Source organism: Felis catus, chromosome E3, assembly GCF_018350175.1.
Source record: "Felis catus isolate Fca126 chromosome E3, F.catus_Fca126_mat1.0, whole genome shotgun sequence".
Classification (NCBI taxonomy): Eukaryota; Metazoa; Chordata; class Mammalia; order Carnivora; family Felidae; genus Felis; species Felis catus.
The window spans coordinates 18,281,605-18,298,120 of NC_058383.1; the positions used below are offsets into that span (position 1 = coordinate 18,281,605).

At 44.3% G+C, this 16,516-nt stretch overlaps 1 protein-coding gene across 4 annotated transcripts; it reads left to right on the forward strand.

Moving 5' to 3' along the window:
• The first annotated feature begins 5,239 nt into the window (after nt 1–5,239).
• TMEM219 (transmembrane protein 219) lies at nt 5,240–16,211 on the forward strand. 4 transcript variants are annotated; one of them, XM_011290519.4, is made up of 6 exons: nt 5,240–5,394; nt 6,468–6,666; nt 6,744–6,933; nt 13,268–13,497; nt 14,903–15,072; nt 16,112–16,211. In XM_011290519.4, the coding sequence occupies exons 2-5, from the start codon at nt 6,502–6,504 to the stop codon at nt 15,038–15,040; spliced, it is 723 nt and encodes a 240-aa protein (XP_011288821.1). In that variant the 5' UTR covers nt 5,240–5,394; nt 6,468–6,501; the 3' UTR covers nt 15,041–15,072; nt 16,112–16,211. The 4 variants fall into 4 exon arrangements, with proteins under 4 accessions (XP_011288821.1, XP_019676275.1, XP_019676276.1 ...); XM_019820716.3 differs by having other exon boundaries at nt 5,242–5,394; nt 6,465–6,666; XM_019820717.3 differs by having other exon boundaries at nt 5,325–5,440.
• Nucleotides 16,212–16,516: the final 305 nt, after the last annotated feature.

The following is a 16,516-nucleotide window of genomic DNA, read 5'->3' on the forward strand; positions in this document are numbered from 1 at the left end:
TCCACCATTGTATTCCCCACCTGGAGAATAGTGCCTGGCTGCTCAGAGATGTTTACTGAATGAATATCTGACTGAATGAAAGGTTGCATCAGATTTTCAAAGCGGCCTGTGACTCCATAAAGTTTTAGAGCTCAATAATATAGAAGGAAAAAAATCAAACAGATCCCTAAGAGCTTTTACCTGGGCCAGACCTCAGAGAGGAATCTATCATTATGGAGTGATGGAGGAACCCCTCCCTCGATTCCTTTCAAAGGTGGTTCCCTTCTCAACTGGCTTTCTGATTCTCACATTTGTAGATTCTTACATTTGTATTCAGGCTTGAATCATAAGCCAACTTCTGCCTCCCACTATCTGTGTGACCCTCGTTAAATTATTGAAGCTGTCTAGGACCAGTTTTCCCCAGTAACACTCACCTTAAGGGCCTGATGAGTGGATTACCAAACCAGAATTTAGCTATAATGCTGACGGATTACAGTGCATAACCAATTGTGTGTCTTCTTGGGCTACCCCCGCCCCAACTTTTTTTTTTTTTTTCTGTGTAAGACATTTGTTTCCATCCATTTGCCCTGATTCTCAGGCCTTGAGGCAGTTCAATGCTTTAACCAGTTTGCCTCTACTGGTCCGTAGAATTGGTTGATTGGACTACATAAGTAAATATTAATTATGGTCATTTACAAGAACTGCTGTCCAAACATGCCCTACTGCTCTGCAGTACAAGAATAATAAAGGGAAATTCACATTTGTTGACTTCCTATTGTGTACCACCCTGGGCACTTTCATGCCTTATCTTATAACCCTGCAAATTAGACTTGTCATTAAGTAGAAACATTGACAAAGTTTTTGCTATATGGATACTAATTTTGTGCCTGGACCCCAGTAGACACTAAAATATAATTGTTGACTAAATAAACTTTCTTTTATCTTTTAACCTAAATTTCACAACCATTCAGCATGGGCAGATGTGCTCCCAACCTTAAAATGAAACCAAAAATTGGTGAGTTCTCAGTGAAATTGGCCTGTAAGAAGCTGTTTTCAAGGGGTGCCTGTGTGGTTCAGTGGGTTAAGCATCTGACTCTGGCTCACAATCTCACAGTTCATGAGTTTGAGCCCCACATCAGGCTCTGAGCTGACAGCTCAGAGCCTGGAGCCTGCTTCAGATTCTGGGTCTCCCTCCCTCTCTGCCCCTCCTCTGCTTGTATTCTCTCTCTCAAAAATAAGTAATAAGTAAACATTAAAATATTTTTTAAAAAACCCAAGAAGCTGTTTTCAATACATTAGTCAATAAATATTTATTGAGTAAATACTGTACTCAAACTATGAAAACTGGGGCTTGTGAGAGCATACAATTCCAAGAACTGTGGTAGAGGCTGGGGAGACAAAACTGAGACTAGGGAAAGGTGACCTCACTGGCTCCAACGGGGCTGGGTGTGGCTGAGAGTCAGATGGGCAGAGACTTTTACAGGTTTTCAGGAGAGATCCCTTGGCAGGATCTAGCAAGGAGGATTTGGTGAGAAAGGACTAGATTCGGTGTTGGGACACTTGGGCTCTAGTTCTGGCTGAGGTTTAACTGGTTGGGAGACTTGGGGCAAGTCCCTTAACCTCTCCAGATATCAGTTTAGCACCCGGAAAATAAAGTGGAAGTGGGGGTGGTTATTGTGGAACTTGCTCAGTTATTGAGTGCCTTCCGATTCTTAGATTTTAAAATTCTCTGTCGGCCACACTTCTTTTTCCTTTGAGAAGAAAATACTTCCTATGCTTGGAATTTCAATTAAGTTGATCAATGGATTTGTCACTCACTATACTCTAGGAGACTGTGCCATAAATTCACTCACACACACACACACACCCCAAGGGTTTGTTTTTTTTTTAATTATGTTTGTGGCAAAATATACATAACATACATATTTACCATCTTAACCTTTTTTTTTTTTTTTTGAGAGAGAGAGAGAGAGAGAGAGAGAGAGCACATGCATGAGCCGGGATTGGGGAAGAAGAGGCAGAGGTGGGGGTAGAGAGAGAGAATCTTAAGCAGGCTCCATGCTAGGGGCTCAGTTCCACAACCCTGGGATCGTGACCTGAGCGGAAATCAAGAGTTAGATGCTCAACTGAATGAGCTGCCCAGGGGCCCTCCATCTTAACCATTTCTGTGCATCTTTAAGTGCAGAAATCCAGTAGTGTGAAGTATATTCATTACCATCATCCACCTCCAGAATTCTTTTCATCTTGCAAAACTGAAACTCTGTACCCATTAAACAGTAACTCCCCATTCCCATTTCCACCCCCACCCCCAGCTCCCGGGAACCACCATTCTACTTTCTTTCTCTGTGAATTTGACTACTCTACTACCTTAAATCGATGGAATCATACAGTATTTGCCTTTTTGTGACTGGCTTATTTCACTCAGCATAATGCCCTCAAGGTTCATCCAGGTTGTAGCATGTATCAGAACTTCCTTCCTTTTAAAGACTGAAAAATATTTCACTGTATGTATATACCATATTTTATCTATCCATTCATCTGTTGATGGACCCTTGGGTTGCTTCCACCTTTTAGCCCTTGTGAATAATGCTGCTATGAACATGGGTATACAAATATCTCTTAGAGATTTTGCTTTCAATTCTTTGGGGGTATATACCCCAAAATTAGACTTGCTGGATAATATGGTAATTCTATTTTTTAAAGATTTTATTTTTATTTATTTATTTAAGATGTTTCTTTTGGAGAGAGAAAGAGAGAGAGACAGCTCGAGCAGGGGAGGGGCAGAGAGAGAGGGAGACCAAGGATGTGAAGCAGGCTCCTCCTTGTCAGTGCAGAGCCCAATGTAGGGCTCAAACTCACAAACCGTGAGATCATGACCTGAGCTGAAGTCAAACACTTAACTGACTGAGACACCTAGGCACCCCAAGGTTTTGTTTTGTTTTGTTTTTTTAAGTAATCTCTACACCCAACATGAGGCTCAAACTCACAACCCCAAGATCAAGAGCCAGCCAGGCACCCCTGGTAATTCTATTTTTAATTTCATTTTTCAAGTTTATTTACTTTTGACAGAGACAGAGTGCAAGCATGAGCTGGGGAGGGGCAGAGAGAGGGAGACACAGAATCCGAAGCAGGCTCCAGGCTCCAAGCTGTCAGCACAGAGCCTGACACAGGGCTTGAACTCACCAACCATGAGATCATGACCTGGGCTGAAGTCGGACGCTTAACTGACTGAGCCACCCAGGCGTCCCTATTTTTAATTTTTTGAAGAGCCACCATTCTGTTTTCTGTACTGGTTGTACCATTTTAAATTCCCACCCACAGCACAAAAGCATTCCAATTTCTCCACAGTCTTGCTAACACTTATTTTCCCTTCTTCCTCTTTTTTTTTTAATAGTGCCCATACTAATTGCTGTGAGGTGTATCTAATTGTGGTTTTCATTTGCATTTCCCTAATGATCAGTAATGTTTAGTATTTTTTCATGGGCCTATTGGCCGTTTGTATATCGTTGGAGAAACATCTTCAAGTACTTTGCCTATTTTTTAAACCAGGGTTTTTGTGGTGGTTGTGTTGAGCCGTAAGAGCTCTTTATATATTCTGGATATTATTTAGTCTTTAGCAAATACGTGATTTGCAAATACTTCCTCCCATTCAGTGGGTTGCTTTTCACTCCCTTGTGTCCTTTGATGTACAAAAGTTTAAAAAACATTTTTAAAGTTTATTTCTTCTGAGAGAGAGAGAGAGAGAGAGAGTGCGAGCAGGGCGGGGGGGGGGGGGGGGGGGGGGGTAGAATTCCAAGCAGGCTCTGTGCTGACAGTGTCAAGCCTGAGAACTCATCAACCATGAGATCATGACCTGAGCTGAAACCAAGAGCTGGATGCTTAACCAGCTAAGCCATGTAGGCGCCCCCAGAAGTTTTAAATTTTGGTGTAGTCCGATTCATCTTTTCTTTCGTTGTCTGTGCTTTTGGTGTCATATCCAAGAAATCGTTGCCAAATCCAAGGTCACGAAGATTTCCTCATGTTTTCTTCTAAGAGTTTTATAGTTTCAGCTCTTACATTTAGTTCTTTGGTGCATTTTGAATTAACTTTTACATATGGTGTAAGGTAAGGGTTTAACATGTGGGTCTCTAGTCTTCCCAACACCATTTGTTGAGAAGACTAGCTTTTCCTCATTGAATGGTCTTTGCACCCTTGTTGAATATTATTTTACGATTTAAGAAAGGGTTTGGGGCTATAAACTTTTGGGAAGCGGGGTGGTACAGGAGTGACACGGTCTCTGTCTTAACAGAGCGTCAGGAGAGTTGAATATTAAGATTTTGCTTCACGGAGCATTTATTTGTCGAGTGCAGTTGAGTGCTCAGTGCATACCGGGCCCATGTTTTCCCACACTTTGCCTCTTCAGCTTCCCATCCAACCAGTGAGGTAGGTAGGATGAACCCCCACCCCCCTTTTTTTAATGTTTATTTATTTTTGAGAGAGAGAGAGAGAGAGAGAGAGAGAGAGAGAGAGAGAGAGAGAGAGACCCAGTAGGAGCAGGGGAGGGGTAGAGAGAGAAGTGGACACAGGATCTGAAGCAGGCTCCAGGCTCTGAGCTGTCGGCACAGAGCCCGATGTGGGGCTCAAACTCACAAACCGTGCGATCATGAAGTCGGACACTTAATCGACTGAGCCACCCAGGCACCCCAGGATGAACCCCTTTAACAAACTCGGCTCCCCAAAAGAGCACGGTTATGGCTTATGCAGAGGCAGGCACAAAGTTAGGATTTGAACCCACGGTTCTTGGCTCCATGCGTCTCGCTATTTCAGGTGTTCTCATCTCTAAAATCTGGGCAGAAGTGAAATAAGACGGTCTCTATTGAGCAGCCCTGCAGCTATCCTACGCATTAAGGAGTCGCTAAAACCACAGTCCAAGCGTGAAGTGTAGACGTTACGTCCGCAGAGAAGAGCCGAACCCAAACAGCCCAGAAGGCCAGAGTCCTAGGATTGGAGTCCCGCCCCCGGGCGGACCCCAAATTCTTACCCGGAACCTGGGCGCGGCTGGGCTGTGCGACTGGCGCGGGTGGGGGACCAACAACAGAAAAATGCCCGCAACCGGATTGTCGTTGAAATGCCCCACAGTGTCTCCGGAGTGAGGCTTTCCAGTTCTAACAAACGTCCCTGGAGTCAGCGCCTTTGCCTCTCTCCCTGTCACTCACCTACCGCGGGGTAGTTTCTTCTCCGTTGCCCCTTCCTTGCCTTTCCTCTTGGTACGCCCCCGCCCAGTCTGGGAGAGGCCGGGCGGCCGCCCGCGTGGCCACTGCGCATGCGAATCCCACGGCGAGGGTGGGGGTGGGTGAGTGGGAGCACGGACCCCGCCCCTTCGCTGCTCCACGCGTGACGTCGCGGGGGGCGCCGGCCTCCGCCCGGCTCCGAGCGGTGAGAGCTAGCGGCAGGCGGAACCGACGCCGCAAGACCGGGAAAGGGATGTTGCGGGTGTTGAGTTCATGCAGGAGGGGCTTGGGGCGGGGGGAGGGGAGGCCCAGGGGCACCACCAGCCGCTGACCTCAGGCTCTGCCCTCCCCCTTCGCGCTTCCTCCCTCTTTCCAGATGTGTCGGGACGGGAGGCAGGGCAGGGGCTGGGCATTTGGGACACCTGTATTTCCCTGGAGCCTTCCTTCTCCCCCCACCCAATATGTTTATCCCGTTTTCCAGATGTTCCTTTTCATAAGAGTGTTGCTTCTTGCTTGGCAAAGGGCACTCTCTCTACCTGGAAGCAGAAAACGGGTTTCAGACCTTGGCCCTGCCCCTCCTCTGTTAAAGTCCCCGAACCTCAGTTTCCACCACAGTGTTTTTTGCTTTGCTTCACCTAGTTTTAAAGATCATTATGACACAGAGAAACAGAAAGAAAATGGACATTTGTTGCGTCCCTGCAAGGCCCAAGTACTGTGCAAACTGCTTTATTTGTCACATTTAGTCCTCATTATTTGGTGTTCTTAGAACCACCCTTCACCCTCCTTCCCTTCACAGATCCTTAAGCTCACAAAGGTTAACTGGTTTTTCTCACATAGCCAGTGAGTGGCAGAGGAGGCTTCAGACTGAACCGTTTTGCTCCAAAGTGGAGTTCTTTTCATCAGACACTTCCTTTGTCTAGGCTATTGGCTGGAATTGTTCTTCAGCCAAACCCTAACCCCAGAACAGCTGCTTCCTCAATTTCTCCCCTTGAGAACTCTCCATTTGGGTTCCGTTTTCGAGCACAGTGTGCTCTACTTTGCTTCTGCATTGATCACATCAGAAATGAAATACAGCAGACATTTTTTGAGTGGTGCAGGGGGATGAATACTTGGAGTCAAGAGCCTTGGGTTCTTGTCCTGGCTCTGCCACTATTGGCCGTGGAGCCTTGAGCAAGTCCCCTGTCTTTTCAGTGCTTTAGCTTCCCTTTGAATAAAAATGGGTAAGTGCCTTCTGACTCTCAGGCTCTTGTCCAGTTCTTCCTTCCTGTCCTCCAGCAGGCTCTCCGTGGAGGCCCGGACCCCTCTCCTCCCCATGGGCAGCTGCCAGGCAGGGCACAACCTGCATCTCTGTCTCGCCCACCACCCACCTCTGGTCTGTGCCACTTTGATCCTGCTGCTTCTTGGCCTTTCAGGCCTGGGCCTTGGCAGCTTCCTCCTCACCCACAGGACTGGCCTGCGCAGCCCTGACATCCCTCAGGTGAGTACCTTCATCCTTTCCATACAGGTCTGCTCATGCTGCTAATGTCTCACCTCTCACCTTTCTTTTGCACACAGGACTGGGTCTCTTTCCTGAGATCTTTTGGCCAGCTGACCCTGTGCCCCGTGAATGGGACAGCCGCACGGAAGTCGCGTGGATCTCACGTTGTAGGCTTACTGACCACCTTGAACTTCGGAGATGGTCCAGACAGGAACAAGACCCAGACATTCGAAACCCAGGTCCTGGGTAGTCATATTGGATTGAAAGGTGAGATCAAGGAGGAATAGGGGTTGGGCATCGGAACACTTAGGGGTGGGCCCTGTCTCTGACCTCCCCAACCTGGTGACCTTGGGCATATCCCTTGGCCTTAGTCACTTCTGCTGTAGTAAGGGCTAGATACTTTCAGTGAACAAGTGTTTTCTTTCTCCTCTTCCGGCTCTGAGGTGGGTTTGTTTGTTTGTTTGTTTGTTTATTTGTTTTTGAGAGAGTGAATATGAGTGGGGGTGGGGGCAGGGGGGGAGAGAGAGAGAGAGAGAGAGAGAGAGAGAGAGAGAGAGAAATTCCTAAGTAGGCTCTGACACAGAGAGTGCAGAGCCTGACATGGGGCTCAATCCCACGACCTTGGGATCATGACCTAAGCTGAAATCAAATCAGACAAAGCCATCCAGGTGCCCCTGAGGTTTTTTGGTTCCATCCTTGGAGGTGTAATGAGATGGGGTAGATTTGACCTAATGTTTTTTCTCATCCTTCTTGATCTCTACCGCTTTCTCCTATTGGAGGCTACCTTCTTTCTCCTTGGGGATATTCAAGAAGCATGTCCTCCTTCAATTAAGCAAGTGTCCTAAGTTTCTCTTTTGTTCTTACCACAGCTCTATGTGCTATGGACGATACAGAAAAAAATTAGGCATCTCCATTGCCACAGAGCTTAGAGTCATCTGGGAAAATGATAAGAGAGAGAGCGAGAGCGAGAGAGAGTGTGTCAGTTTATTCCTGCATGAGATTTGGCCTCAAGTTCCTTGTCTGAAACTGGGGAGATGAAAAGGGAGGAGAGAAAGGTGGAACTGTCTGGCTTCTGAGGTCCTTTTCGACACTATCATTCTAAGCATCTCTTGTGAATTACATATGTAGCTGAGTGTGTCGCAGGAGGAGGTCTCTTATGTCCAGGTATACATATGTGTGATCAAAGGATGAGAATAAAGGCAGGTGTCTGATATATACAGACTTGGGGTGATTTTTCCTGTGCTTTTTATTTTCTAAATATATATACGAGAGCTTTGTTGAGATATGATCACATACCATAAAATTCACACATTTAAAATGTACAATTAAATGGCTTTTCACATACTCACAAAAGTGGGCAACTCTCACCACTGTCAATTTTAGAACATTTTCATTGCCTCCAAAAGAAATCCTAAACCCATTTTCAGTCACTCCCCTTTTCCTCCTAACCTCCCAGACACAGGCAACTACTAATCTTGCTTTTTCTGTAGATTTGCATACTGAACATTTCATACAATATGTGGTCTTTTGTGACTGCTTCTTTCAACCAGCATGTTTTCAAGGTTCATCCATGTCGTAGCACTTACCAGTGCTTCATGTTTTTATTGCCGAAGAGTGCTCAGTGTATGAATAGTCCATCTTTCATTTATCCATTCGCCAGTTCGTTGACACTTGGATTGTTCCTACTTTTTTACCATTATGAACAATGCCGCCATGCACATTCTCATACAAGATTTTGTGTGATCATACATTTTCATTTCTCTTGAGGAAAATGAAATACTAAGGAGTGGAGTTGCTGGATCATACGGTAACTCTATGTTTAATCTTTTTTTTTTTTAATGTTAATTTTTATTAGAGAGAGAGAGCGCGCATGAGCAAGGGAGGGGCAAAGAGAGACGGAGAGAGAGAATCCCAGGCAGGTTCCACTCTCAGCTTGGAGGCCAACACAGGACTTGATTTCATGACTCTGTGATCATGACCTAAGCTGAAATCAAGAGTCAGACACTTAACTGATTGAGCCACCCAGGTGTTCCCATTAAATCTTTTGAGGAGCTTCCAGGCTGTTTTACAGCCGTGAATCAGAATTCCAATTTCTCCACGTCCTCACCAACATTTGTTATTGTCAGTCTTTTTTATTCCAACCATCCTAGGCAGTGGGAAATAGTATCTCGCTGTGGTTCTGATTGGCATGGCTAATGACACTGAACGTCTTTTTTTCATGCACTTATTTGTCTATCTCCTTTGGAGAAATGTTTATTTGGAGTTTGCTTGTGAAAAAATAATTGGATAATTTGTCTTATAATTATTGACTTCTAAGAGTTCTTTTTTTTTTTTTAATTTTTTTAATGTTGATTTATTTTTGAGAGAGACAGAGACAGAATGCGAGTGGATTAGGGGCAGAGAGAGAGGGAGACACAGAATCCGAAGCAGGCTCCAGGCTCTGAGCTGTCAGCACAGAGCCCGACGCGGGGCTCGAACTCACAAGCTGTGAGATCGTGACCTGAGCCGAAGTCGGACGCTCAACCGACTGAGCCACCCAGGTGCCCCTATAAGAGTTCTTTATATTTTCTGGATACAAGTCTCTTATCTGAGGTATGATTTGCAAATATTTTCTCCCATTCTCTGGGTTGTCTTTTCATTTTGTGGATGGTGTTCTTTGAAGCACAAAGGTTTTAATTTTGATGAAATCCAGTTTATCAATTTTTTCTTTTGTTGCTTGTGCTTTTAGTGTGTTGGTTTAGCAGGCTTTGCCTAACTCAAGCTCACTAAGATTTACTTGCATATTTTCTACTAAAATTTTGTAGTTTTGACTTTACACTTAGCTCTATGATCCATTTTTGAGTTAATTTTTGTGAATGATGTGAGGATGGGATCCAACTTCATTGTTTGCAAGTGGCTATTCAGTTGTCCCAATATGTTTTGTTGAAAAGACTATTCTTTCTTACTGAATAATTTTGGCACCCTTATTGAAAACCAGCTGAACATGGATGTATATATGAATTTATTGCTGGACTCTGAGTTCTATTCCATTGATCCATATGTCTATCCTTATGCTAGCACCACACTCTTTTAATTACTGTAGCTTTGTATTAAGTTTGAAATCTGAAAATGTGAGTCTTCAGGGTGCCTGGGTGGCTCAATCAGTTGAACATCCAACTTCGGCTCAGGTCATGATCTCACAGTCTGTGAGTTCGAGCCCCATGTGAGGCTCTGTGCTGACAGCTCAGAGCCTGGAGCCTGCTTCAGATTCTGTGCCTCCCTCTATCTCTGCCCCTCCCCGCCTCAAGTTCTGTCTCTCTCTGTTTCTGAAAAATGAATAAACCTTAAAAAAAAAAAAAAAAAGAAAATGTGAGTCCTTAACTTTGTTCTTCTTTTTAAAAATTGTCATTATTCCAGATTCCTTTAATTACTATATGAATTTTAGGATCAACTTCTCCAGTTGTTTTTGCAAACAAGCCCTTGTTCTTTTTATAATGGTTAGAACCAGAATAATATCATGAGAGATTACTCTGGACAAAAATAAAATATAACCCACCTATGATTGCATCACCTAAGTAATAATTATTGAGCACCTATTATGTAGCAAGCATGGGGAATATAGAGATGTATAAGACCCGGGTCCTCACTCCAAGCTGCTTACAGTCTAGCAAGGATACAGACATGAACAGAAGTAAATACCTTTCTTTCTTTTCTTTCCTTTTAATTATTTGAGAAAGAGCTAAAGCATGTGCACAAGTGGGGGAGGGGCAGAGGGAGAGAAAGAATCTCAAGCAGATTCCCTGCTGAGCCAAGTTGGGGCTCAATCCCACCACCCTGGGATCACGACCTGAGCTGATATCAAGAGTCAGATGCTCAACCCACTGAGCCACCCAGGCTCCCCAAAGTAAATACCTTTCAATGTATGTAGTAGCTCACAAGATACAGTGGGAATAGTTAGGAGCCTGCCAAGCAGGGATAGTGAAAACAGGCTTTTCCAAGGATTCAGTGCCTGAGCTGGCTTGAGGGAGGTTTAGGGCTTTGCTCTTCCAGCCAGAGGGACAAGCACATACAAAAGTATGCAGATGGGGACCGTAATGGCATGTTTGAGAACTTCAAGGGGTTCATTTTGGTGCAGGGGAAGGAGTGTTGAGTGAGTGGCAACAGATGGCCTGGAGAGAGCAGACAGAATCCTATGGAAGGTCTTGTGTGCCAAGCCCAGGTAGTTGAATTTTAGTACGTTGGGCAAACTCACAATTTTAGGCAGAAAAATAGTAGGGTTTTGTTGTTGTTCTTTTAAAAGATCACAGTCTGTTGGCTGATTGTCTGGTAGGAATGCGCCCAGATGGAGGAGGACCAGTTAGGAGGTGGTTGCAATAGAAAGATGATGAGAAGGGGCACCTGGCTGGCTCAGTTGGTGGAGTCTGTGGCTCTTGATCTAGGGGTTGTGAGTTCAAGCCCCATGATGGGTGTAGAGATTACTTAAAAAAAATTAAATAAAATCTTTTTTTTTTTAACATTTATTTATTTTGGGGAGATAGAGCGAGAGAGAAGCAGAGAGAGGGGGAGACACAAAATCCAAAGCAGGCTCCGGACTCTGAGCTGTCAGCACAGACCCTGATGCGGGGCTCGAACTCATGAACCATGAGATCATGACCTAGCCAAAGTCGGATCCTTAACCGACTGAGCCACCCAGGCACCCCTAAATAAAATCTTTGGAAAAAAAAAAAGAAGATGATAAGAAAAACTGAGCTAAAACAATGCTGTGAAAAACCGGGACTGATCTAAGAGACACTGGCAGTGTGGGATTGACAGGACTTTGGTAATTAATTTGATCTGGAAAACACTGAAAAAGGGGCATTCTCTTAGAAAATTTTACATGTACATTTCTCAGTTCTCATTATGATATAGGTACTGGTTTCTATTTCTCTTTTTTCTCCTTATGACATCATTCTTTTTTCTTACTGCCCGGCCTGAATGTTATTATTTTAATGGATGTAAGGTGATCCATTAAGTGGCTAGGCCATCACTTGTAATGCTTTTCCTAGTGTTAAACATCTCTACTGTTTCTTATTTTTTGGCATTTTTTGTGAAATCACAATAAACATCTTGGTATACGTGGCATTTTTCTTTTGAATCCTTACCTTAGGATTAGTTTCTACAAGTGGTATGACTGAGTCCAAGGGTATGGACCTTTTTTTAATGGACAAATTCATTTTGTTGTGGATTTAGAGCACATAGAAGTATACAAAGCAGGTGTAAAAATCTTCCTTGCCTCAGGGTGCTTGATGGCTCAGTTGGTTAAGTGACTGACTTTGGCTCAAGTTATGATCTCACAGATCGTGGGTTTGAGCCCCCCATCGAGCTGTATGCTGTCAGCATGGAGCCTGCTTCATATTCTCCATCTCCCTCTCTCTCTGTTCCTCCCTTGTGTTCCCCCCACCCCTACTCTCTCTGTATCAGAAAAACAAAACAAAAAATCCTCCTCATCTCCCCTGCACAGTCCACAGTTTGATGGGCATCTTCCTAGTCCCTCTCTGTACCCATTTGAAATTATGACAGAAACAGCCAAATTGTATTTTTCTGAAAGGTGTCACTCATTAAAACTGCCCATTTCTCCACATCTTCAGCAATTCTTATTATTATCAGTCTTTTTAATTTTTACCAATTTAATGAGCAAAGGAATTACCTGATTGTTTTAATTTACTTTCTCCCGATTATTAGTGAGGTTGAACATCTTTTGGTTTATTGGCCATTTTTGTGCCTCCGTGAATTTCCTGTTCATATCCTTTGCCCATTTTACTTGTATTTGTCTTGCGGTTTTGTGGGGGGGAAAAAAAAAGAAAAAAATGGTTTACCTTTATCTTCTTGATTTTTAGAAGATCCTTTTACATTCTGTATAGTAAGCCTTTTTGCCAGTTAAACATAGGTATTTTCATCCATTCTGTTACTTTTTTTAAGTTCTCTTTCACTGTAGAGAAGTTTTTAACTGTTATGAGTTGTTTATTGCTCTCATTCTTTACTCAGGCTTGTAGGTCTTGTGTCTTTTTTAGGAAGGCCTTCCTCACTTTAAAATTAGAAAATATTCTTCTGTATTTTCTTTGGGTTTTGTTTTGTTTAGTTTGTTAGTATAGGTCTTTAGCACATCTGGACTTTATTTTATAGTGTGAGATGAGTCTAACTTTTTTTTTTTTTCCACAAATGGAAATCGTTCCAAATTCACTGACTAAATAGGCCATCCTTTTCCCGCTAATTTGAAATGGGGTGTGAACCTTTCAATGGATTTTGGTACCTAGTAGAAAGCTACTTTCTTAAAAAGGACAAACTAGTTTATACAGACTGACATTGGCAATGTGTATCTGCCCCAGTTTCACTGCAACTTTGTGAGTACTGGTATGATTACTTTATTGATTGTAAGCTAACTTAATTTTTTGTTTATATTGGTACACAGTTATTGTCATTTCTCAATGACATGATGATGGCACATAGAGTACTTTATTGAATAGCCTCAATGCCAAAACACCCGGTACTGTAGGAAGCCTTAGAAATGAATGTAAGTCTGAAGATGGATGGCTTCCAACCCACCCTCCATTTTCTTCCAACCCCTCTCCTGTGTCTCTCATAGGATCCTCTGCAACAGAGCTGGTCCTCATTACAGCCAGGGTGACCGCAGAGAGGACCCCAGGAACCTGCCTGTATTTTAGTGCTGCCCCAGGAATCCTGCCCGCCAGCCAGCCCCCCATATCCTGCTCAGAGGAGGGAGCAGGAAATGCCACCTTGAATTCTAGGATGGCTGAGGAGTGTGTCAGGGTCTGGAGCCACGAAGGCCTTGTGCTCACCAAGCTGCTCACGTCGGTAAGAACCTCAGGTTGTTGGGGTTTCATAGACTGCCGTGCTGAACGCTGTGTCTTGAAGGCTTCTGGAGGCAGTTTTACCTAACAGAAAAAGGCATAGGGCTCTATAATTCTGCCTCAGAGGGGGTGTGACCTTGAGCAAGCATCTGAGCCTCTCTGAGTTGTAAAAATGGAAACATCATCTGTAAAATGGAAAACATAATATTATCTCCTGATTCCAACAAATAAAGATGAATGAGAATTAATGTCAAGTGCTCAGGACAATGCCTGGTACATAACAGATTTGGATAAACGACAGCTATTACTATTAACTTGTCTTTAAACAGAATAAAGGAATTTGGAAGCTGTAAGAAGGGGCAGAATGGGCTAATTGCTATCATAGAGATGTGAGCAAAGTGTTATTCAGACATGGAGTAAGGAGCAATTAACCCTAACTTGAACATTTATGGAGAGTGCTTCACAGAGAAGGTGGCATTTAAGAAAGGGAATTGTGTACAGTAGTTTATAATGTACCAAGTGCTTTCAAGTTCATTATCTCATTTGATCTTAAAATAGCCTTTTGAGGTAGCTGTTATTATCCCATTTTACAGATGAGGAAACAGGCTTAGAGGGAGCGAATTGCCCAAGGCCACACAACTGGTTAAGTGGCAGATACAGGATTGCAACCTCTGCCTTCTGACTGTAGTCCCAGGCTTTGTCTGCCCTTTCACGGTGACCCTTGAAGAGGAGGAAGATGTGGATGGAGAATGCAATAGAGGGGGTTCAGGAGAGGGGGAACGCATTTCAGGCAAAAGGACCGGCACAAACACAGGCCTAGAGATTGAAAAGTGCTCGGCCTTCGAGGGCACTCCATGCTGAGGGGCTTAGGAATGACTGAGGGGAAGAGACAGAAGGGATGCAGAGGCCTGATTATGAGGTACCGTGATGCCAGGCTAAAATGCTACAACTTGACACTGTAGGCCAGGGGGTCCAGTGGTGCTGTGTGGAAGGAGAGAGACCAGTTAGGAGGCTGCTGTGTACTCTTTCCTCACACTTGCAAGGACCCTGGTGAGGAACACCACCTGGGAGTTTAGAACCAGAGAAAATACTTGTTTCCAGACCTGGCCCTGCTTGAACATATTTAAAATGTGGATAGTAGTGGACTTTCCTACCTCTTGGAGACATTGTGGGATTTCACGTAAATGGCTGGGCAAGAAAGCAGTTTGTAGACCATCGAGACAATTAGCTTATACAGAAATTACATTTCTCTTTGGGTTCTCCTTCTCTCCTGGATGTAGAGAGCCCTCTCCCCCATGGGGGCTTCTCTCTGTAGTTCTTGGCCTGGGGATAAGATGTCTTCCCAGGGGAAGATTCTCCACCCTCCCTCTCTCATTCATGCCTCCTTCCCTTCCTGTGCCCATCCCTAGGAGGAGCTGGCTCTGTGTGGCTCCAGACTGTTTGTTTTGGGCTCCTTCCTGCTTCTCTTCTGTGGCCTTCTCTGCTGTCTCACTGCTGTGTGCTTTCACCCGCGCCGGGAATCCCATTGGTCTAGAACCCGGCTCTGAGGGCGCTGGCCTAGTTCCCAACTTGTTCTCAGGTAAGGTTCTTTGCCCCAGTCCTGTGGGAGTAGGGGATGGAGTAGGGGTGGCAATTATAACTGAGATAGAGTCATTCCTTAATAATATGGTTTGGTTTTATTTTTGAACTTTATGTAGATGGAATCACATGCATTCTTTTGTGACTGACTTCTTTCAGTTAACATTCTGATTTTTAAGATTTCATGCATAGCTGTAGTTCACATCCAAGTTTTTTGGTAACAGTGGGAGTCAAGAGGGTTCAAATTTGATGATGCATCCTGGATGCGAATTAGGGTTGTCTTGCTTTTGTCCTGACATCCTGATACCCATTTTTATGATGCAGCTTTTGTAAAACTCAAATTGAACAGCTCAAAAGGATCGGTGATGCCCATTTACTAGGCACATACTTTGTGCCCAAGCATTTTACATACACCTCTTTTCCATCAGCCTTCACTGCATTTAGAAAAAGTTGATTCTGCTAACAGGATCTTTGGAGGAACACACCTCACAAAGGTAGCAGTGGGTGGGGGACATATTGGCTAACCATTTCATGTGTCAGCTCATTAAAGAAAAAAATTTTTTCTGTAAACAAGTCTCACTCTGTCAGATGGATCTCACATAATATGCAAGTTACCTATTGTGCAGCCAACTCTTAAACTATTCTCAGCTTCAACAACTGGCTGCTGTGCCCTAGGAAATAACCTGGGGAGAAGCGGCAACTGCCCAAGCCCAGGGAGGGGCTCTGGCCAAAGGAACTGGATTGCTGAAAATCAACCTTGCTTATTTTGCTCAGGGCTAGACTTCACTGCCCTATCCATCTGCCTGGGATGGGAGATGGTGGAACTCTCTTAGCCTTTCTTAGATCTGAGTGGACTGGGAAAGGAAGCCTCTCTGGCTCCTGGCAGATCCTGGGGTCCTGAAGTTATCCACCCCAGTCAGGATAAGTGCTTGTACCTATCTCTAGCCGCCATTGCCTCTGCTCCTTACTTTGCAGCCATCCCAGAGCTTCCCCCAAGGGCCCTGTGATCTGCCCTGGTTTTTAATTTTCTTTTTCTCCAGGTGTGAATCAACTTCTCTGGCCTTTGTTCTGAGTTCGAAGAAATGTTACAAAAAATGGAGAGCTGGAATGTGGGGGGAAATAAAAGGCTTTTTTGCCCAATGTCGCCCAGGGTGTTTATTGGGGATTGGATGGAGGTGGGAATTTCAGGGCAGACAGGTTTGGGGGACTTTACCTTGTTGAATCTTCAGTTTGGGATAGAGGCTGGCAAAGGGCGTGGATTACTGCAGCTCTATCCTCCTTTTGCCCTTGGAAAACACCTTTTGATCGCAGCTCTGCCACTTTATGTCTTGTTTTCTTGTATGAAATAAGGTTGATAGTTCCCACTAGTTGATAGAATTAGGTGGGTATGGTCATGGAGATGCTCTGACATAAAGGCTTTGTGACCTTGGGCAGGTCATGCAATT

What these genes read in the sequence shown, in the direction of transcription:
- TMEM219 (XM_006942165.5), top strand. Translation starts at nt 6,406, where the DNA reads ATGGGTAAGTGCCTTCTGACTCTCAGGCTCTTGTCCAGTTCTTCCTTC. An exon ending in GCAGCCCTGACATCCCTCAG is followed by an intron (nt 6,667 to 6,743) that starts GTGAGTACCTTC and finishes TTTTGCACACAG; the next exon opens with GACTGGGTCTCTTTCCTGAG. An exon ending in TAGTCATATTGGATTGAAAG is followed by an intron (nt 6,934 to 13,267) that starts GTGAGATCAAGG and finishes TGTCTCTCATAG; the next exon opens with GATCCTCTGCAACAGAGCTG.